This window comes from Delphinus delphis, chromosome 8, assembly GCF_949987515.2.
Source record: "Delphinus delphis chromosome 8, mDelDel1.2, whole genome shotgun sequence".
In the NCBI taxonomy this organism is placed as follows: domain Eukaryota; kingdom Metazoa; phylum Chordata; class Mammalia; order Artiodactyla; family Delphinidae; genus Delphinus; species Delphinus delphis.
In genome coordinates this window covers 10,643,729-10,665,912 of record NC_082690.1, presented here as the reverse complement: position 1 = coordinate 10,665,912, position 22,184 = coordinate 10,643,729, and the positions used below count along the sequence as shown (strand labels likewise).

Here is a 22,184-nt window from a genome sequence, read left to right as displayed (position 1 = left end):
TTTCCTCTAGATTCAACTGCTTCTCCTTGGTATTCCTTGGTCCCTCCTTTTCCTTTGTTTTCATCTTATGGAGCAACATGATGTAAGGAAGTGAAGAACTGAGGCTGCCTGAGTTCAGGTCCTGAGTCCTGTTTAACCCCTAGCTGAGTGACCTCAAGCAAACCCCTTCACCCCTCTGTGCCTGTTCCCCATCTGTGAAGTGGGGGTATTAAGAGCACTTGTTTCACAGGGTTGCTATAAGGATTACATAAGTTAATACTTAAGAAGGCACTTAGAAAAGTGCCTCATACGTGTTTGCTCAATACAATAAAAATTGTGATATCAGCAAGTGAAGAATAGAATATTCCGAAGTATTGCGTTGGAAATAGAGATGAAAGATTGAACTCCATGGACTACAGCATCCCTTCCAATCCTGAGCTTTTATGCTCCCGCGAGGATAATCAGTGCTTCTCCAGGCTCATTTCCATGAGGTTCCCATTCCCGTGTCTGGAAACTTGCTCCTATGTAATAAGAGCCAAATACTTGAAGCTTTATGCCAAGAAGTCATGATAAAATGCTTTTTATTTGTTCCATAAATGTTAATTAGGAATTCTTTAATGAAACGTTTACATTTTTTGGATACGGGTCAGGGGAATGGTGGGTACACATAGCTAAGAAATAGTGTTAGCCAATGTAAAAATAAGAAGTTGTTCGAAAGCCAAAACGGATCCTTAAAACCATCGGAGAAATGAAATGTCAGGATCCCGATGCAAAGTGTGAGCCTCACTACTAACAAGCTGGGCAACTTTTAAATTTTTATTTATTTATTTATTTTTGGCTGCGTTGGGTCTTTGTTGCTGCGCGCGGGCTTTCTCTAGTTGCGGCGAGCGGGGGCTACTCTTGGTTGCGGTGTGCGGGTTTCTCATTGCAGTGGCTTCTCTTGTTGCGGAGCATGGGCTCTAGGCATGCAGGCTTCAGTAGTTGTGGCACGTGGGCTCAGCAGTTGTGGCTCACGGGCTCTAGAGCGCAGGCTCAGTAGTTGTGGCGCACGGGCTTAGTTGCTCCGCGGCACATGGGATCTTCCCGGACCAGGGCTCGAAGCCGTGTCCCCTGAATTGGCAGAGGGATTCTTCTTAACCACTGCGCCACCAGGGAAGCCCCTGGGCAACTTTTTAAACCCCTGTATCTCTCTGCCTGTCTCTCATCTGTGAAATAATTGCAGCAGGTTTCTTTACACATGAATAAAAATCAAAGCAAAACAAAACCCTTCAAGTGCAGCAGCAACAGGATAGAGCTGACAGAAAAGTTGATGTCTTAGAGAACAGATCAAGAAATGGATTACTTTATGTTAGAATAAAAACATTTAAAAATGGTTTGGATCCCTTCATCCCAGGATGGAGTGAGGGAGACAGCCTGGATGCCTCAGAGCCTCATTCTGGGGTGGATTTACTCCACCAGGACCGTGCTTCACACCCAGTGGGAGCACAGTCAACGCTGAGTGAGTGCCGACACCTGCTGTGTGCAGCATTCATGAATGGCAGTGCGTTCCCTAGCAACTGAACAGCGTACAATAACTCTGATGAATTCTTAGATTAAATATCCGATACCATGCATCAGGAAAGAATGTTAGCTTTACTTCTGTTTTACCAGTGAGAAATAAAAGGAACTTGTCAAAAAAATTACCAAGTGTGTTCTGCCGGCTCGCGACAGCGCCACCTAGTGGATCAGAGAAACGTCTCCGCTGTGAACGTTGTGGCGTCCTGCTCATGTGGTTTTCGTCAGGATGCAATTTTAAGAGGCTGTGAAATAACCTGTCTTCTTATATAGAAGCCCTGAATTCTCCCTCCCCCGCTTCCAGACAGTGGGATCACCACAGTCTCGTGGCCGCGGGATCCCCTCCGGGTGGCACCACCTGCGCTAAGGCCATTGATCAAAGAAGGATGAATGGGACCCTGAGATGATTTGTTTGTATTTAAGGGATGCCCTCTAAGCCCTGTCCCCAGGAAGGCCGTGAGCACAAGGGCTGCCGTATTAGCCACTGATTGTCGGGGTCCCCCATGTAGAACTCAGTGAAATTCATTTTGTGCCCTCCCAGACTTCTACTTCTGATCCCAACCCCGTGAGGGTCGTTTTCAGGGCTGGACATGACTTCGTGGCGTATGAAGGTAGAAGGTGACCCATCATTCATGTCACCACTGCTGGGAGTTACAGGATCTACAGAAGGCAGGCTGAGCTAAAATACCCTTTGTACGAAGCATATTTTTGCCCTTAACACACAAGCCTGTCATTTACATCTGTGTTAAAAAAAAAAAAAAAAAGATTAGTGTACTACTGGCATTATAGCATGTACTCAATCAAAGTTCTTTTTCCAACTTGTTTTCTGGTTCTTAATTTTAAGCCAGAAATTCCTTCTTCAAATAGCTCTAGGGAGCCAGGATGAGACTTCCAAAATGGAACCAGCCTAGAGCCCCTCTAGTTACTAACAAATTTCACTTGGTCTGGGGGCTTAGGTATAAAGTTATACCTAAGCCTGGGCATATACATTCCTCATCAGCTTTGGAGAAAGAGCTACGAAGATGAAAGAGATGACAGTAACCCCAAATGGACTCTTATGGTAACCAAATAAGGCAACAAAGGCCGCCAAATCCTGGAAGCAAAAGAATCCAGAGAGACAGAGCAGCAGGACACACAACTGGCATTTCCATACCCCGCCTCTAATCCCCGAGTGAACCTGAAATATAGCAATGCGAGGTTTAGAAGGCTGTGGCCAGGAGTTCGAGGTGCAAGCCAGTCCTTCAGCTGCTGTTGCTTGCTTTCTTGGAGCAGCGGGAAGCGACACCGTGGCCTCTGTGGAGCCCGGTGTCGTGATATGCGGAGTGCTCCATAACCGGGGCCTGGATACGTCTCCAGGTCATTACACTGAAATAACCTTTTGAACTTTGATTGTCTTTCTTTCCCAAATGATCTTGACCTCGTAACTAACAATTTTTCATAGTATCAAAAAGGACCAAGTTCTTCCGTCGATTTGACAGCAGAAGCCAAAGTGCCCCTTTTCCCAAAATTCATTTACTGAAGTCTTCATTGAAAACCTACTCTAAGCAGACCCCTGTTGCTATTTCCTTTTCAAAAGAGATGGAAAATCTGAGGTACAGGTGCTAAGAAGATGGCAATATCCCTCTTAAGCTGGTGAGAATCTCTCCCCAGGGGCAATTTTGCAACCCTGTTTCTGGAAGCCAGGACTCAAGGGATTTGTCTTAGTGATGAAGAGATGGTCCTCCGATCTTTAGGCAGGAAGGCTGTCAAAACAAGACTCCAAACAATACCTTTCTGCTCATCAATGACATCAAAGCGAGGGAAAGAACAGGGTCTTGGTTTTCCTGAAGATGGCTCAGTGGGACCGCAGTGGTTTGGCATAGATTGGCTCCACGATGTGATGGATTAGAACCAAGAAAAGGCTCCCAAGGAAGACAAGAGTGATGAAAGCCAGCAGGACATAGCGGCCAATGAAAAAGGCATCTACAATCTGGAGAAAGAAACATCAAAAACGAAATTACTGTCGCTTCCGCACCCCGGCTGTGCTCATCTGTAATCTCTGATGAATGGGCCCAGAGTCTGTCCATGTTTGTAACTTACAGTAACATCCTGCCCTGAGTCTACCCTGCAAATGGATAAGAAAGAACCTTTTTTCAACGTGCTGAGCCAGAAATACAAGATAAAGAGAGGCTTAATGAAGTCCAGGAACAAATGGCTCCAGTAGGAGGTTCACAAACTCTGAAGACCCTGGACGAGTCCTCTTCTGTTCTGAAATCAGTTCTCGGAAAGAGTTAATGAGAAGTTTGCTTGCTTGGTCTCTGAAAGGCTCATTAAGTGGCTGTCAACTTTTCATCATGGAGAATTTTAAACATACATAAAGATACGATAGTATAATAAACCCCACACACCCAGGACCCAAGCCCTCACATCATCAACCCATTGCCAACTCAGGAGATGTCATTTTCAAAATGAAAAGGTGACTCTAAAACTTTCATCAGAAGAGTTCTGAACCCTAAAATTCGTAACCCAGCATTCCAAGGGTTGGGGGAAACAGTCATTTTCCTGAGATACTGAAACACGAAGAGGAGAGATAACTTGCCCCAATTCGTACAGTTGGCTGCTTGGCAATCAGTTGTACTTGAGGCTCCGAAACTGTTGGTCTTTGCTGACATAAACCTATGAGTGGTATTGGCCCTCCCTGCTTGTCTACTGTTCACAGCCAGAGCTCTGTTTTCCGCAGATCCAAATGGTGCTGCTTAAGTCCGGGCAGGAAAAAGCAGTTTAATCTACAGACTTAAGGGAGAAGCAGCACAAACCAAGTGACTGGGGACTTCACAGCTTCCGGAAGATTCCAGAACCCAGTACCTGAAGAGAACCCAAAATACCTGAAGGGCGACTGCGGTTGACAGAACAATGGCCCTAAAATGTCCACATCCTCATCTCCAGAAAGTCCGAATATGTTAAATTACATGACAAAGGAGCATTAAGGTTGTAGATGGAATTGAGGTTGCTAATCAGCTGACCTTAAAATAGGGAGATTGGCCTGAACTGCCCAATACAGTGGCCCAATGTAATCACAAGGGTCCTTAGAAGTGGTAGAGGGATGCAGGAGAGAGGGTCAGAGAGAAGGATGTGAGGACGGAGGCAGAGTCAGAGAGACGTTACTTTGCTGGCTCTGAAGATGGAGCAAGGGGACTGCAAGCTGAGGGTGGCCTCCAGAAGCAGGAAAGGGCAAGGAAACATTCTTCCGCAGAACCTCCAGAAAGGAAGACAGCCCTGCCAACCCCTTGATTTTAGCCCAGTGAGGCTGATTTGGGGCTTCTAATCTACGGAACTATATAAGATAGTAAATTTGTGTTGTAAGCCACTAATTTCGTGGTCATTTGTTACAGCAGCAGTAGGTAACTAATACAGTGGCGATACACAAAGCACCTGTCAAGTCCGAGCTCTGCTGTGATCCCTGAGTTCCAAAGACACCAAGAAGGAAAGGGCTGCTCCAGAGAGTACCCTGACAGCCGACTTACAACAAAGGCCAGCTTGCTGAGATAGCTTTAACATAACCTTGACCTTGGCTCCAGGACTGAACAAGTCTCTCACGAGCTGCATGTTTGCTGGTTCGACAGGGTTCCCTTTTTAATTAGCCAATTAGCAGGCCTGGGTGAGCAAGGCCCAGGCCATGTATTATTGATACAGTATTGAGCCAAGCTGCTGAAGGAGCTGGTGCTCAAAACCTGAAAATGAGACCCTGCTGGCCATGCTGACGAACATATTTTGCTCAAAGCCCATTCTGCTCTCCTGGGTCTGAAACTCATATGACAGAGGAAAGAGGGATTGATTTCGAAACAGCGTTTACTCTGTGCCCTTCTTCCAATGTTCACATCCACAGCAATCCAGAAATACGCAGCCTTCACCGCTCTCCCCATTTTAGGAAAACCAGGGTGGGAGTCTGTGCCCCAGCTCACACACACAGTCCTGACACAGTCAGAGTGGTTTCCAAATGGTGACCAAAAAAAACCTGGCATGTATGAAAATAATTCCTCAGTTTTGTGTGGTATTATTTCCCTTGGAATTTTCAGAATGAATTTCCTCCCTTTTGCCATGGTCAGTCCTAGATAGAACTGGAAATGTGTGCCGATTTTAGTTCAGGAGTTATATCATTTTGTGTAGTCTAGTGTCTAGTGTCAAAATGGTCACCTCTGCACTTTCTGCGAAGGCCCCTAATATTCTGTGGAGTCCCCAACAATGAAGGTTTTGAAGACAGACCTCAGCTTGAATCCTTGCTCTGCCTCTTCCTATACATGTATGATCTTGGGCAAGTTACCCTAACCCCTTCCAGCCTCGGCATCCTTACCTATGAACTGGGGACACTAACAGCGCCTGTGTCATACCACTTAGGGTTGTCCTGAGGTTTAAATGAGAGCTTGTAAACGACAGGCTTAGCACAGGACCTGGCACACAGTGATGCCTTAAAAAACGTTAGCTGTTATCACCGTGACAGCTTAAAAATTAAAACAGGAAAGAAGCTGCTTGAAAAAGTAATGGGACACAGGAAGTCAATACTGTGATCAAGAGCGTGGGGACCTGAGACCAGCTCTGTATGGCAAAGCCAGAGCCCCAGCCAGGAATGAACCAGAATGGGTGGGGTCTAGGAGAGATGGTAAAAATCCACGTAGACAGGTAGGTGCTGGGAGATGTGGTTCTAGAAACGAGGACCAAAGGGGCCTCGCCAAAGGCTGTTAGTATTAAACGCACCAACCTCTACAACTTCCGCTTTCCAGAGAAGCGCCCCTCCTTCCTCACTGCTCTTCTCTATGGACAGTGCTCGCTCCATGCCACAAGTGGAAAAACGCAAACACACGGAGGTGAAAAAGCATGTCGTTCAGCACCGGGGAGCACTGCCTACGTGCTGCCCGGGATACGAATTTCTGAGCCAAGGCCAGCAGGAGTGGGAGCCTCTTACTCAGGACAGGCTCTTTCCGCCTGTCTGCTCGGCTCCGGCCCTCACACCACGAGGTGGCTTCTGGGCTTACGGCTCTTTCCACTTGATGCAAACTGGAGACGAGAACAGATTAGGCAAATAGCTGCCTGGGGGTGTCGCAAGGGGGCATCGGAAGAACTGTCTCTTCCTGGGGGGGGGGGGTTAAAATTCCCTCTGAGCTCCCCCGATCCTGGTTTCAACTTTACAATTTTTCTAACACACTTCGGCCCTTCTGGCATCAGGGACCATGTGGGGCAGGATGGAGGTCCAGAGCAAGAGAAAGAAGAGACACAACTCAGGATGCAAAACAAAACCCATGGTTTTACCTTCATCTCAGCCTCAGGGGCTGGGAATTCACTGGCTCGGGGGAAGAGCAACAGAACCGCCGTGATAATCAGAGCACCGAGGAACACGAAAATGACGGAGAACCTGGGAGTGAAAGACAGAGGGTTAAAAGCACTGTTCAGTCTCCTCTCTATTCAGCTAGGCCGGGACTGGCTCTTCCCTGGGCGGATATCCTGTTTCAGTCCATTAACAGGCCCAGTGTGCTGCCCACACCGCCCAGGGAATTTAGAAATGTTTTCCCCTTCATCCCCAAACCCTTCTTCCCAGACAGGTACCAGCGGGATGCGTTCCTGTTTATTCCTGGGAACTCCAAATTCCTAAGAATGGGAATTGGTAGTTTTTATCTTTGCCTCTGTGCAGTCATGATCAGGAAAAAGCGAAGCAGCTCATCCCCCAAGTGCTGTGTTTTAAACCAGGAAACTTTAGTAAATGATGTAACTTGCTACACTGTCTGGCCAGGGAGTGTGACTCCATGGTGACCTTAGAGTCAGCTTATGGCCTGATTCTTTCTTAAGTCAATGCCAGCCCAAGTCACCTACGACTCTTCAGCGTCCCAGGGCCTAGGTCTGGAGCCTTAGGGGCTGGACCCAGTGCCTGCTGTAAATCTCAACAACTAAGAAACACGCACACATACAACCCCAAGAAACTCAACAGGCACCGAAAGCGGATTCTCTTTCCATCCCCTGTGTCCCCATCTCCTCAACACTGAGAGCTGACAGATACCACTCCCCTTCTCCTCCCACCTCTGCTTCCGAGCATAAATAACGCAGTTAGTCCTTATGATGACGTGAAAATGCAACTCATTCAAACTGCCAGTAATTACAACAATGAGCTTCTGAATTCTAAACGTTTCATGAGCGTCAACGATTGAACTTCTAATTGCTTTTACCTGGGACTCCTGGCTGGAGAGAAGGCCTTACCTAGCTATACCTGAGGCTCTGGATAGCAGCAGACACAGCAGCAGCACTGACACCCAGAGCAGGGCGAGGATGAACACGCCAGCCCCCACGCCCAGCACGGTGCCAGCCATGCGGGGGGTGCAGCTGAGAGCTGCAGGCCTGGACCCCCCGGCCCGATGAGCTGTCTGTCCCTGGTGCTGTGGGTACCGCCAGGCTTCCGTGCGCTCCTGGGTTTCCTGGTGGGCGGTCAAACACAGAAAGTCCCAATTCATTCTGGGGAATTTTTGATGATTGCTGTGGTAGGAGGATTCGTCAATACAGGTCTTTGGGAATGTCGAGTCCCTTAATAGGAACTACAAATTTAGAACCCAAACCTTTCTTTTTGGTGAGGACTGAGAAGCTGCTTTCTGCTCCATGTGGGTCATTTCAAATTCGGAATCTGAGTTTGTCTTCCCACAACCCACAAGCTGGATTCTCCCTTGATACAAAACCCTAACCGAGGGCTGTAAAAGGTACCAGGACCTGAGGGCTCCAGGGCCCACGAGAAGTCGTAGCTCTCGGGTTAAGTCTGTGGTGCGAGCTGTGACTCAGCAGGCAATCACAAGACAGAACTCCTAATCCTTGGAGAAGAAGAAGAGCCATCACTGTTCCTGAACATTCACTTGTGCTAAGTACCTTACAAATACAGCTCATTCAATCATGGCAATAAGCTTCTGAGGTAGGTACCATATCCACGTTACAGAAGACGTAACTGAGGTATGATGTGATGGGATAGTATTAACAAACCCGGTGGCTTACAACAGACAGTTATACTCTCACAGTTCTGGAGGCCAGAATTCTGAAATTAATGTGTCAGCCAGGTCACACTTTTTTCCAGAGGCTCTAAGAGAGAATTCTTCCTGTCTCTTCCAGCTCCTGGCGGCCCCAGGTGTTCCCTGGCTTGTGGCTACATCACTGCAATCTCTGCCTCTGTCTTCACGTGGCCTCCCCTGTGTCTCTGTCTTCTTCCTGTCCCATCTCTTATGGGGACACTTGTCATTGGATTTAGTTCCACCCAAATGATCCATCATGATCTCATCTCAAGATCCTTAACTTAATTGCATCTGCAAATAAACCTGTCCCATTCACAGGTTCCAGGGGTGAAGATGTGGACGTATCTTTCTTGGGCCACCATTCAACCCACTCCAGGGTAACACCATATAGCACCTCCCCTGACTTTCCCTTTCAGTATCAGAGGCAAGCCTTAAGCAAACAATTGCCTCCTTAGGCTGATGGTTTTCTTTACCCTAATGGCTTAAATACCACAAAAATGATTACCTATGAGAATTTCTGTTATAAGGATATTGGAAAGTAAGTCCTAAGCATGAACTGCTAACCAACAAAACCCCACATATATTCACTCAACATTTATTTATTTATTTATTTAATTTATTTTTTTGGCCACACGGAGAGGCATGTAGGATCTTAGTTCCCCAACCAGGGATCGAACCCGCGCCCCCTGCATTGGAAGCGTGGGGTGTTAACCACTGGACTGCCAGGGAAGTCCCAGTCAACATTTATTTTGCACCTACCTTGTAGAGCATTGCTACAAGCTGGGGATCACAAGGTAAACAAGACATTTCTTCTGACAGAAGCTTAAGACCTATTGGAGAACACTGTTATGCAGACAACTTTCCATTCTGATCAGTAGGAAAAACAAAGTGCAATGGGAATTGAGATGTGGGAAGGGCTTTACAAAGGAGGTGACTCCGCATGGGCCCATTTAGGAGAGAACCATGGCCAGAGGACAGAGTAAAGGAGAGGTGGGCAGAGAGGCCTGGCAGTGGATGGGCGTGGCCCCCTTGCCCATTCTCCCCTCATTAGACACAGGGGTGTCGGGTGTCCTCAGTAACTCAATATGCCAAGGGTTTTCCCATCTCTGGGTCCTTGTGCCTGCTGTTTCCACCGCCTGGAATGAAGCCCTGACCGCAAAGAAGCCGTCTACCATTTGCAGGGCTGGCTTCTCCTCATGCTTCTGACCCAGCTTTAAACACAGCGTCCTCAGAGCGGTCTTCCCTGACCATCCTATAGCTAAAGAAACCCACCTTCACCCTAGTCCCTTCAGAGGGCATTTCGCAAACTGTAGTTCACATTCTGATTTATTGTTCACAGGTTTACTTTCTGTCTCTCCAGCTGGAATAGTAAACTCCAGGAGGGCAGAGACTTTGTATCTTGCTCACTACAGTCTCGCCGGTTCTTTTCTACAGAGGTTGTAAGTAATAGATATTTGTTGGATGAATACATGAAGCAGTGCTAACAAGCCCACAAAAGTCCAATGAAGGAGTGATGGGGTCGTATCTAATTTTAGAGAAAGATGACTGTGGCTTCTGGTCAATATGCTGGACAGAGCTGACACGGGAATTACCCCACACAACAGCAAACACATAGAAAGGCTTAATAAAATAGATGAAAAGAATTTAATACACAGCGCAGCTTGAAAGCAATAAAGGGAAATCCTGAAGTACTATAAACAAAAATGTAACTCAAAGCCTGGATAGTAAGCAGGAGCTGAGCCCAAAGACCTGCAGGGGTCCTGGAACCAGGTGCAAACCTTAGGAGTGGTCCTTTCCTCAACAGGTGAGGCTTCAGACCCATGATACAGAGAACTAGAACTGAGAACAAGGTATAAAGGGCTCTGTAAGGGCTCAGCTGTCTTTGAACAGAACAAGGTATAAAGGGCTCTGTAAGGGCTCAGCTGTCTTTGAAACAGGGACTAAGAAATTTGATGCTGACGTGGCTGGAAGAAAGCGGGCCAAGTACCTGAGCCCATGGGTGAAAAAAGAACAACCCAAGAGAAATCTGCATCCCCATCCTTCATCACATGCGGGAGAGGGGTTCGGATCACACTAGCACGGAGGTGTGGGAATCCCAAGTAGTAAGAGTAACATGAAAACTACACGAACAGTGAGAAGCCCATAGGATCCCAGCACAGACAGATGGAAACCTCTCTGGAGGGAGGTCAGCATGCAAGGTTCCCACTGGAGTGAGTGTAAAATAGAGGTTTTCAGACATACAAAGACTGGAATGGAGTTCAGCTCTCATAGATATACTTCACCAAGAAGGAAAATGAACTAAGAAAGAAGGTGTGAGATGTAAGGAGGAAAGGTGAGAAAAATATTAGTAAATACTGACAGTAAAGACTTCTTTAATGATAAGGACTAATTTCTTGATGAGTTAAAAACAAGGAAGAATTAAAATATTTGTCGACAAGTGAAAGGTGAGAAAGGACAGCTCAAAGTTAAATCATTCCATAGTTATTATTTTGCTCTGAGGAGGTGAGAGTTAATGATTTTACCTATAGGCTTTGTTAAGCTAAATATGCATGTTAAACACCAGATAACATAAATAGGATGGATAACTTCCATACTAGTAGAGTGAGAAAAATAAAGGAAGAAAGCAGAAGGCAGGAGTGGAAAGAAACAAAGGAAAATACAGAATAAGACTGTAAAAATAAGCCCAAATATAACAGTAATCATAGTAAATGTAAGCAGATTACACTTGACTATTAAAAGAGATTCTTATATTAGATTTTTTTTTGAACAGCTCTTTATAAAAGCTGTGCAGAAAGCATAATGAGAGAGAGGCTGAAAATAAAGAGAGTGAAAAAGACATACAAAGCAAATACTACCAAAACAAAAAGAGGGGAAAAGGGGAATTGTTCAATGGATACAGAGTTTCAGTTGTGCAAGATGAAAAAGTTCTAGAGATCTGTTACACAACGATGTGAATATACTTAACACTGCTGAACACTCAAAAATGGTTAAGGTAGTAAATTTTATATATGTGTTTTTTACCACAATTACCAAAAAAAAGAAAAAAACAAAACAAAACAAAATACAGTCTGGTAAAGCAATATCAGTATCAAGCAAAACGGAATGTAAAGCTTTGAAAATTATTAATAACGACAGTCACAAAAGGAATAATTTAACAAAAAAATACAACTCAAAACACATGAACCTAAAACAAAGCCTCAAAACATATAAAGCCAAAACTGAATCACCGCAATAAATGGAAAAGCCCACAAATTTCGTGCAAGATTTTAATATACCTCTCTCAGAAACTGATAGATCAAGCAGCTAAGAATAAACACTTGACAAGGAGGATATACAAATGGCCAACAAATACGTGAAAAGGTGCCCAACTTCATTAGTCATCAGGAAATTGCAAATGAAAACCAAAATGCAGTACCTCTAGACACCTACCAGAACGGCTAAAATGAAAATGACAGATAACACCAAGTGTTGACAAAGATGTGGAGTAACTGGAACCCTCATACCCTGCTGGTGAGTGTCTACCAGTAGACTACCAGTAGTTGTTACTACCGCTTTGGAGACTCCTTGGTAATATCTAATAAAGCTGAATGTCCATGAACCCTAGACTCAGCTCTTCTCTTCCTGGGTGTGTCCCCGACAGACATATACACATAAGTTCACTAAAAGACATGTACAAAAGTTCAACGCAGCCCTATTTGAAATAGTTAAAAACTGAAACAACCTAAATATCCATCAGTCGAATAGATAAAGTGTGGTATTATACATACAATCTCTTCATTCATACAATGGAATAGTAGAAAGCAGCAAAAATGAACAAACTACAACTATACCCAGCAATGTGGGTGTTTCGCAAATATTGAGTGTAAAAAGCTAAAGGCCAAAGAGTTCATACCGTATAATTCCACATATATAATGTTTAAAAACAGGTCAAACTAATTTTGGGGTTAGAAGTCAGGAGTGTGGTTCCCTTGTAGAAAGTAGTGACTGGAGGGGGTCTGAAGGGGGTTCTGGGGTGCTTATGAAATTTTGTTTCTTCATCTGGGTGTTGGTTACATGGCTTTGTTAATTCTGTTAAATTGTATCTAGTTGTACACTTCTGATTTGCATATTTTTCGGTATGTGCGTTATACCTTTTTTTTTTTTCCAAAAAAGTTTTCTTCAAAGAAAGTCTGAAGAGATATACCAGACAAATGCAATATATGGGCTTTGTTTGGGTCCTGATTCAAACAAACCAACTATACAAAAACGTTTATGAGATGACTGGGGAAATCTGAACAGTATCTGGATACTTGATGATATTAAGGAATTGCTGTTTAGTTTTTAAATGAAAAATATTGTTTTTTTAAAAATGTGGGGACTTCCCTGGTGGCGCAGTGGTTGGGAATCCGCCTGCCAATGCAGGGGACACGGGTTCGAGCCCTGGTCCGGGAAAATCTCACGTGCCATGGAGCAACTAAGCCCATGCACTATAACTACTGAGCTTGCGCTCTAGAGCCTGTGAGCCACAACTACTGAGCCCGCGTACTGCGACTGCTGAGGCCCACCTGCTGCAACAACTGAAGCCAGTTCGCCTAGAGCTCGTGCTCCGCAACAAGAGAGGCCACTGCAATGAGAAGTCCATGCACCGCAACGAAGAGTAGCCTCCGCTCGCTGCAACTGGAGAAAGCCCACGTGCAGCAACGAAGACCCAGTGCAGCCAAAAATTAATAAATAATTAATTAAAAAATGCGATGGTGTTGTGGTTATATTGCTAAAAGATTATTTCTGATATACAGGTACACACACACACGCACACCAGAGATAAGAGAAATCGATGTCTGGGAACCTTATAATTATTCAGGGGAGAGGAGAAGACCGGGGCTAATATGAAACAAGGCTGGTCATGAGTTAACTGTTGAAGCTGGGTGGCGAATACATGACTGTTTGCTATACTATTTTCTGTACTTCTGAATATATTTGAAACTTTTGCAATAAAAAGATGTGTGTATGAATAAGTATACATGTATAATTAGGAATAAATCCAACAAAAGATGTGAAGTTTTTTTTTTTTTTTTTTTGCGGTACGTGGGCCTCTCACTGTTGTGGCCTCTCCCGTTGCGGAGCACAGGCTCCGGACGCGCAGGCTCAGCGGCCGTGGCTCACGGGCCTAGCCGCTCCGCAGCATGTGGGATCTTCCCAGACCGGGGCACAAACCCGTGTCCCGTGCATCGGCAGGCGGACTCTCAACCACTGTGCCACCAGGGAAGCCCATGAAGATTTTTATAGCAAAAATTATAAAACTTTATTTGAAGATACATATTTTTAAAAGGCCTGAATAGAGAAATAACCCATGTTCCTGAATGGATGGGATGGTTTAATATTGAAATATCTCAATTTTCCTTAATCTATCAGTTCAATGCAATTCTAACCAAAATCTCAAAGTAATTTTTTGTGGAACTTGAAAACTGATCCTAAATTCATATGGAAAAGCAAAAGCCCAAGAATAGCGAAAACAATTTTGAGAACAGGATGGAAACTTGCCTTTCGTGTTACCAACTGCCGCAAGACACATTATAAAACCAAGGTAATTAAAACAGTGTGATAGTGGCATAAAGACACGTGAGCCAGTGGAATAAAACGGAGAACCCAGAAGCAGATCCATGCATTTATGAGAACTTTGCACAAGACAGAGTTGGCTTTATACTCAGTGGGTAGAGGATTTCATAGATAGTGTTGGGACAAGTGATTATCCAATCAGAAAAGAATAAAACCAGATCTCTACTTTATATCATACGCAGAAGCCAATTTTAAATGGAAAGTAATTCATAATAAAACAGCATATGTTTAAATATACAAATGTTCAGGCTGACTACACTAGAATACATAAGGAAGTAACGCACTCAGATGCTCGCACCTAAACTTAGAATCACCATGAACGCAAAAGCTACAAATGCTGGCTGATGTAGGTGTGTTATAGGGCAACTCAAATACCACGAGCTGGGCTGCCTTCAGGTACGGGGTTTTCTACAGTGATGAACAACTCTTGTTAAAAAGTTCCAAACCACAAATAAGCATACTTTCCCCTTGATTTACATTAGAGTGCATTCCTGGAAATTTTACTATATTAAACTGTGCCAAAAAATACATTATGTTTATACAAAAAACGGAGTTAGGTTCTAGGCTCACATTATAAATGAGTATCCTGTGAGACCCTCACAGGGGGTCTCAGGAGGAAGGACAATTCTTTACTATGAGGGGCTGTCCAGTGTACTGCAGGACTTCTAACGTCCCCAGACCTTCTTTGTAAACCCTGGTAGTGTCCCCCAAATCACAATAATAACCAGAGGTGCCCTCACGAATTCCAAAATGACCAAAGGGGCACTACCATCCCCTTAAAGAACCACGGTCCTAGATAAACTCTGGCATAAAGAGACATGTAGAAGGGTGTTCATAATAGCAAAACATCTGAAAAAATCTAAATGTCCATCAGTGAGGGAATGGGTATTATATACTCAGAATGAACACTTAAAATGAATGAACTTGAGCTAGCCTTATTGAAATGAATGTATCTCAGAACAATATTGAGTCTAAAAGCAAGTTGCAAAATGAAGCCCACAGTACTATGCTACTTGTATCTTTAAAATTTTAAAAATACCTAAATAGCAATATACATATAGTTTATGAGCTACACATATACAGTAAACATAAACATGGGCATAAATGATGGAAAGCAATTTCAGAAGAGCGTTTGTCTCTGGGGAGGGAGGAAGGAAAGAGAATGAGCCCTGCTTAGAATCTGCAGGAATTAGGAGGTACTGACCCCAGTGCAGAAGCTGGCACTGGAGGGCTGCCTGCTGGGGGCCCGAGTGGTGTGTTTAAAGGACAACAGTCGCTATGCGCTTTCAAATCACAGAAGCACGCAGGAAAAAGGGTGGAAGGGTGTAATCCGGATACACTGCTCCCCATTTTCTGTCAACGCGTTAACAGATGATGACACATCGATGGCATTTTGGTAGCGTGACAATTGATTTTCCCCAGACTTGCATTTTATTTCATTATAAAGGTAGAGGCATTATCCTAATATTTTAAAATTCAAACCTTATTGAAGTGTTTAAAGTAGAAAAAAAGTGTGCAAGTTACCCCCCGCCCAATTATCTTTGAAGGTTTGGAACAGCTATAAAGGAAAATGAAGAAGAATCTTCCAGAAGGGCAGTTCACTCCTGTAACCCACTGTTTCCTTTTTTCTTTCTTAAAGATTTATTTTTTATTGAGGTAACACTGGTTTATAACATTATATGTTTCATGTGTACAACATTATATTTCCACTTCTATATGCCCTACTGTGTGCTCACCATCAAAAATTTAGTTTGCATCTGTCACCCTACATTTGATCCCCTTTACCCATTTTGCACCCTCCCCACCTCCCCCTCTGATAATCACTACTCTGTTCTCTGGATCTATGTCTTCTTCTTGTTTGGTTTGGTTTGTTCATTTTTGTTTGTTTATTCCACGTATGAGTGAAATCATACGATATTTGTCTTTCTCCGTCTGATTTAAGCACTGGTAGGGACTTTGAGGACACAAAAGAAATGTGATGTCACTCTTGCCTTAATAGCCTGTGGTTTCTTAACATCAACAGCACATGAAACAACTAGGAAACACTAAAGAAAGATATGACAATGTGCCAAACTTAATTTATCGTTAATTTCCCAAAAAATACTACTACTACTACATATCTGCAGGAGCACTGTCATCTTCAGAGCACTTCTTCACTTGTATTATTTGGGGGAAATATTGCTTTGGCTGGAGTTACTGTGGGTCTTCATGGTACAGCTAGAACTAATGCTGGGCCCTGGCATATGGGTAGGAATGGGAAAGGTGAATCAGAAATGGAAGGGGATCCACGGAGAGAAAATAGTTTGAACAAAGAGGGTGAGACAAGATTGGCCACTGAGTATCTGGGGAATAATGTGGAGACTGGCCTCAGCCAGAACAGAGGCAAATAATGGACAATAACACTGTGTAGACCAACTGTTCAGGACCAGTTCTGGGCCTTTAATATTTGGGGGGAAAGTGTTTAAAAGCTTGACATTTGGAGTTAACCTTCTTATACTCCTAGTGATCACGCTGACTTGAGTTAAATTATAAACTAAGAATAGGGCATGACTGAGGAAGCACGGCAAACTTCTTACATCTTCCTGAATGGAGATAACGTTTTAGGTTTTCTCTCTCATAAGAAGGAGCCCTCCCCCAAAACCCAACTCTGTCCTCCCTTAACTGGGAGAAGGTATTAGTCTAATTTCCCTCCCCGCCCCCCCCCCCACCCCCGTCGCAGATTCAAACTGGCGACAGGAAAACAGTGCCCACAGATCTCATCTTCAGAATTTTCGCCCGCTATCTACCAGTAGTTGGGAGAGAGATTAAGGTTTCGGTCACAAGGTATTTCGAATCGGGCACTGACATTTCACTTTCTTAAGAGCATGAGAAATAAAGCATTCCTGCCTTTTCCACCCCCAATTCAGCAATTATTGGCCGCCAGGCCTTGGGTCCAGATCGGCGGTGAGGGTAGCCTGAGAGGTCCCTGCACCGCCATCCGCCCACGCCTTCCTCTAGCCGTCTCAGCCCCATCCCCTGCCATTCTCTCCTCTCCGCGGCCACCTCCACTCATCTCACTTCCACCCCCACCCCCCTCACCTGGCTCCCCATTTCCCGGGTCCCCTACTCACACCTCTCAGTCCGGCCTGTTTCAGCCCACAGGGGATTTGGTCTACTCAGGGCGAATCACAAGTGGGCTTTCATCCAGGCAATTCCGGATTGGCTAATCAGCGCCGCTCTTTCAACTCCCAAATTCCCCCTCATTTGCTTACAACCACCGCGGCTCCAGGCAACGCGGAGCGTGGTGGGTGGGCACGTCGCCCTCCGTTACGCACTCCGATTGGTCGGTGCCTGTTGGTCCTGGAACCGGCCTCATGTTCTATTGGATAGAGACAGTCCTGGCTCCCCACGCTCGCCCCACCCCGTTGTCAATCACACCGTCCCTTAGGTAACCCACGGGACCATTGGTCAGTCTAGCCTGAGGGCGGGTTGTTGGGCGGAAGAGTTGCTTTCCCGGCTTGCCTCGCTGTTACCGTGGAGGCAGGACCGCAGCGCTCTGAGGCGGAGAGTCCCGGCCACCCCTTTCCTCCTTTCTAGACTTAGTGCCTGTTCCGGAGTATAATGGTCTTCACAGTTCCCGACCTACTGGCTCCGGCGGATCGCGGGATTTGGGGGCAAGTAAAATTAGGCCTCAGAGAGGGGGTCAGGCCCAGTCATCAAGGGTCCCTAACAAGCCTCCTGAAGAGAACCGAGTCCGAACCACCTTGTAATAACATCACGTTTTCATTCGTCCTTACCTCGCTTTTTTGTATTTGCCATTATTCTTCCGTTAGCCTTACGACGTACACTGCAGCAAGGATCATTTTACTCACGGGACAGACTGGGGAAGAGGAGCCAGGGTCAAATCAAGTAAATCTTCTGTAGCTACGCCTCCAGGCATCTGGAAATGGTCCATGCTTTTAGCAAACTGCTCTTGCCTAACTGCAAACTAAAACTTGCCATGATTTTTGTTCCTTACCATCTTAGAGGTCTCTAATGAATCAGTTTTCATGGAATGTTGGAACTGAAATAGACTTTTGAAATCATGTAGTGTTAATTAAAAAAAAAAAATCTTACCTTGAAAGAGATACGTTGCTTCTTCTTAAAAATCACATAGTCAGGGGCTTCCCTGGTGGCGCAGTGGTTAAGAATCCGCCTGCCAATGCAGGAGTCACGGGTTCGAGCTCTGGTCCAGGAAGAGCCCACATGCCACGGAGCAACTAAGCCCGTGCGCCACAGCTACTGAGCCTGCGCTCTAGAGCCCACAAGCCACAACTACTGAGCCCACGTGCCACAACTACTGAAGTCCATGTGCCTAGAGCCCATGCTCTGCAGCAAGAGAAGCCACCATAATGAGAAGCCCTCACACTACAATGAAGAGTAGCCCCCGCTCGCCGCGACTAGAGAAAGCCCCGCACAGCAACGAAGTCCCAACACAGCCAAAAATAAATAAATAATTTATTTTTTAAAAAAATCACATAGTCAGTGGACAAAACTGGTACTAGAACCGTGGTTCCATTGGTCTAAGTTTTTTTTTCATTGAAGTGTCTTTTCTCACATGGAGCTTATCTTACTTATGATGGGAACGATGTTATATAATCTGGAGGCAAGGAGAGTTAATCAAAAACTTTCCTGATTTTGATCTCATGTCTCATCCAAATATACTGCACCATAATCAATTTATGGATACTTGGACTTTCATTATTTCAGCCAATATAAGTTGTCTTCTGTCTTCCACTTTTCTCATTTCTCAAAAGGAGTATGGCCATCCTGAAAAACTTTCTCACTTTTATGTGCTTTCTTTAAAAATAATCTTTCTCTTTCAACAAAGGAATTCAGAGGCGGCTGACTTTCTATTCCAGTCTAAGGTTCTTAAGGGAGGTGAAGACAATTAGAAAAGCATAAGACACAGTTTTTACTCTGGAGCCCATGGATGGGCCATACGTGTGGAGAGGGGAGGTGGGTGTCCACAAACCCACCAAAAGGTAAGGTTTATTGTATATGTGCATATGTGGGCTTTTCTGGGGGGATCGGTGGTATCCATGGTTTTCATAAGATTTTGAGTCCATAACCCCAAGATGTGTTCTGGGGAGAAAGCTGCTCAGATGTGTGTGGGGAGACTGGTCTAGGTTCTCAGGTCTGTAAGACTTCAGCAGATAAAGAGAAGAGCTCTTTGCTCGCTTACATCGGCCCACCCAAGTTGTGTGTGTGTGTGTGTGTGTGTGTGTGTGTGTGTGTGTGTGTGTGTGTGTGTGTGTGTGTTTTACCTCTTCTGCCACTCATAGAGGTGATAAAAATTCATCAGATTCACATAACCGTTGAACTCAGAGGGTGATGAAATCCCAGTATAATTCTCTCCAAAGAACGTTCTGATTAATAGAAACTGCAGAGGAACTAATTTTATGAAAATAGCAAATGGGATTGTTTTAGCTGAAGCAAGCCGGGAGAGTGAGCGCTGATGCCCAGCGGAAGATGCAAGCAGCCACGTTGTGCAGAGCTGACAGCTCCAATCTGGCCATTTATTTATTAAATGTCTTTCCGCTGTAAATTATTAAGCCTGGATTCTGGGAGATGAGGGAGCTGACAGGATAAGACAATAGAACGGAAAGCAAACCTGGACAGCTTCCTTCAGAATTACTGCAGCACTGTGTCTTGTGAAAACCCCTGCCATCCGGGGTTTGGAGAAGGGGGAGAGTCCCTCTTTGGCGGGACTCAGAAATGGACGAGACAAGTAACATGCTTTTGATTTCTGATTTTTATTTGCCAGTTCTTACACATCAGAATGTTCTTCAGAGAAAATTCAACCTGTTGGCTCAACAGCTGGGAGCCAGGCATTTTGTCTGTTCTCTGCAAGGGCTGTTTTGCCCAAATAAGGAAGAACTTGGTCAGCTTTACCATTCAGACGTATCAAATGAAATGTTTTAGGGTCCTCAGCCATGAGAAGACTGGGTTCATTTGGCTTATTTGATAGCTGGAAAGGCCTTTCCTGCCGACGAGGCGTTCGAGGGTCTAATTCTTAAACTGAAAAAGAGGAAAAGGCTGGTGAACAGAGAGGGAGTGGAACTTTGATTATGCTCATCATCGAGTGAGAAGCTGGAGTTCTGGTAAATGGGGAGTGGCTGATTTATGTGAATCTCAGGCTTCACTTTTAGACCTCTGTTTTCTAAAGAGTGTAATGGAGGGCAGGAGGCTTCATTTCCTGCCCAGGCCTTGTAGGGCTTGAGTTTCCTCCTGGGTGACATGGGAAGCATTGGAGGATCTTTGCAGAGAGGAGTGACGTGATCTGACTTGTCAAAAATACTGACTGGGTGCCAGTTAGTGTAGTCTGTGGTCAGAACGGGGCCTGATTCCCATAACACGAAGCCACTCACCGGCTTTGGGTGATTCCTCCCCAGGATGTCGAGTGAAAGGGCTCATTTTATTTCTCCTCACCTGTAGGATGGGTGGGATTTCTCTGTTCTTTGTGAAGTCCTGTCCTGGAGAGTGCCAAGGCTGGTGATAAGGTGGAGTTTCAGGTCCCTCTGTCCTCCTACAGACACGGAGAGGGATACAAAGGATCAAACAGCAAGAGAATCTGCTACCACCGGCCCCGCCCTGGGCTGGGTTTGTGATCCAGTAATCCTGTCCGGGGAGCTGATAGACAGCCGGCTGGCAGGAGAAGGATTCCGTGAGTTCTGATTTCCTCCACTCTGGGGAAGGAGGAGAGGACTGCAGCCCCAGAGGCAGGACACCAGGCAGCTGCTTGGAGGCTGGCTGTGGCAACACGCAGCTGCTGCCTATACGGGACCTGTGGTGGGTGGGAGAAGGAAACACATGAGGCTTTGTGGGAAAGCGCGAGAGTCTTAGAAGAACCGTGCGGTTTCTGGACTAGCAGAAGTCTTGAGACATTTCTACAGCCCATGGCAGGCCTGAGCCCCACGCTGCCTTACAGGATGGAGAGTTCACTGTGCCCGAGGAGCAGCTGAAAAGTGCTGCTGTTCAGGGGGGTCACACCAATGAGTGTTCTCATCCCTTCTTTCGGGGTATTTTAGAACAGGGTCAAGCTGAGGCTGCGGGCAGTGTAGCCATGGTTCTTGAGCTCTGAGCAAAAGGAGATGGTCAGACCCGGAATTGAGGGATTTTTAAATATGGGTACAAATCTTATTTGAGTTCTCAGCTGTTCAAATTGAAAGGGCTTTTTATAGATCGGTGCTGTGTTCTGGGATTGAAAGGCCAGATACTTAGGAAGAAGCTCTAAGAGCTAAATCAGGATTAGGGATCTAATTCTCTCAGAGGCACACAAGTACCTAGGTGTGGCCCAGCATGACAGTGCAGGCTCACAAATATCCCATATTTTTTAATTGGTGAAGGTCCCTGTCCATAAGAAGGAAACAAACCTTGAACATTTCATTTCTGGAATTTTCTGCCCCAGAACCTTGTTTTGCTAACCTTTGGGTACCATACCAAGCTATCCCCAATAGAAAATATTAATATAGGAGTTTGATGCACAAACTCAGAGGCCCTGAGGGCAGTAGATGTGACTTAAGTTTATCTAATAAATACATGATTATAAACAGAATTGCTTCTTTGATTGCTTTGCCAACATATTCTTCAGGTTGAGACAGGGGAGTCAGGACATGAGCAGGGGACAAGGAGAGAAGGAAGGAGGGGAGTGACAAAGAGCAGGAAGCTTGAGGAATGAAGAGGGTGAAGCCAGATTCCTTAAAGAAAAAGAAAGCACAGTGTGTGATCTCATCTGCGGTGAGAAGGATGGCCATTCCTGAATGGTCGTTTCCCCAAACCTTCTGTTTCCGGAGCTGAACTAATTGCCCACTGATTAAACTCCAGATTCTGCCTGGCACCTTTGTTGTGTTTTGACCTAAGGAATAAGGGCCTGATACTATTCACTTTAAGAACTGAGCATCCCCCATGCATCAGGTGGTGTTCTAGAAATGGGGGTGTGGAGATAGATACAGTGCCTTTCTTCAGCTTGTTCACATTCTACTTTCAAGACAAACAAGAAAACACCCTGTGTGATAAAGGCTA

At 45.2% G+C, this 22,184-nt stretch overlaps 1 protein-coding gene across 1 annotated transcript; it reads right to left on the bottom strand.

Annotated features, from left to right (window-relative positions):
• Positions 1-542: 542 nt before the first annotated feature.
• TMEM218 (transmembrane protein 218) lies at positions 543-17,295 on the bottom strand. Its single transcript, XM_060017726.1, has 4 exons — positions 17,252-17,295; positions 7,756-7,970; positions 6,817-6,919; positions 543-3,502 (listed from the first exon to the last, which is right to left on the bottom strand). Exons 2-4 carry the CDS (start codon positions 7,863-7,865, stop codon positions 3,368-3,370), a joined length of 348 nt encoding a protein of 115 aa, XP_059873709.1. The 5' UTR covers positions 7,866-7,970; positions 17,252-17,295; the 3' UTR covers positions 543-3,367.
• Between the last annotated feature and the right edge of the window lie 4,889 nt (positions 17,296-22,184).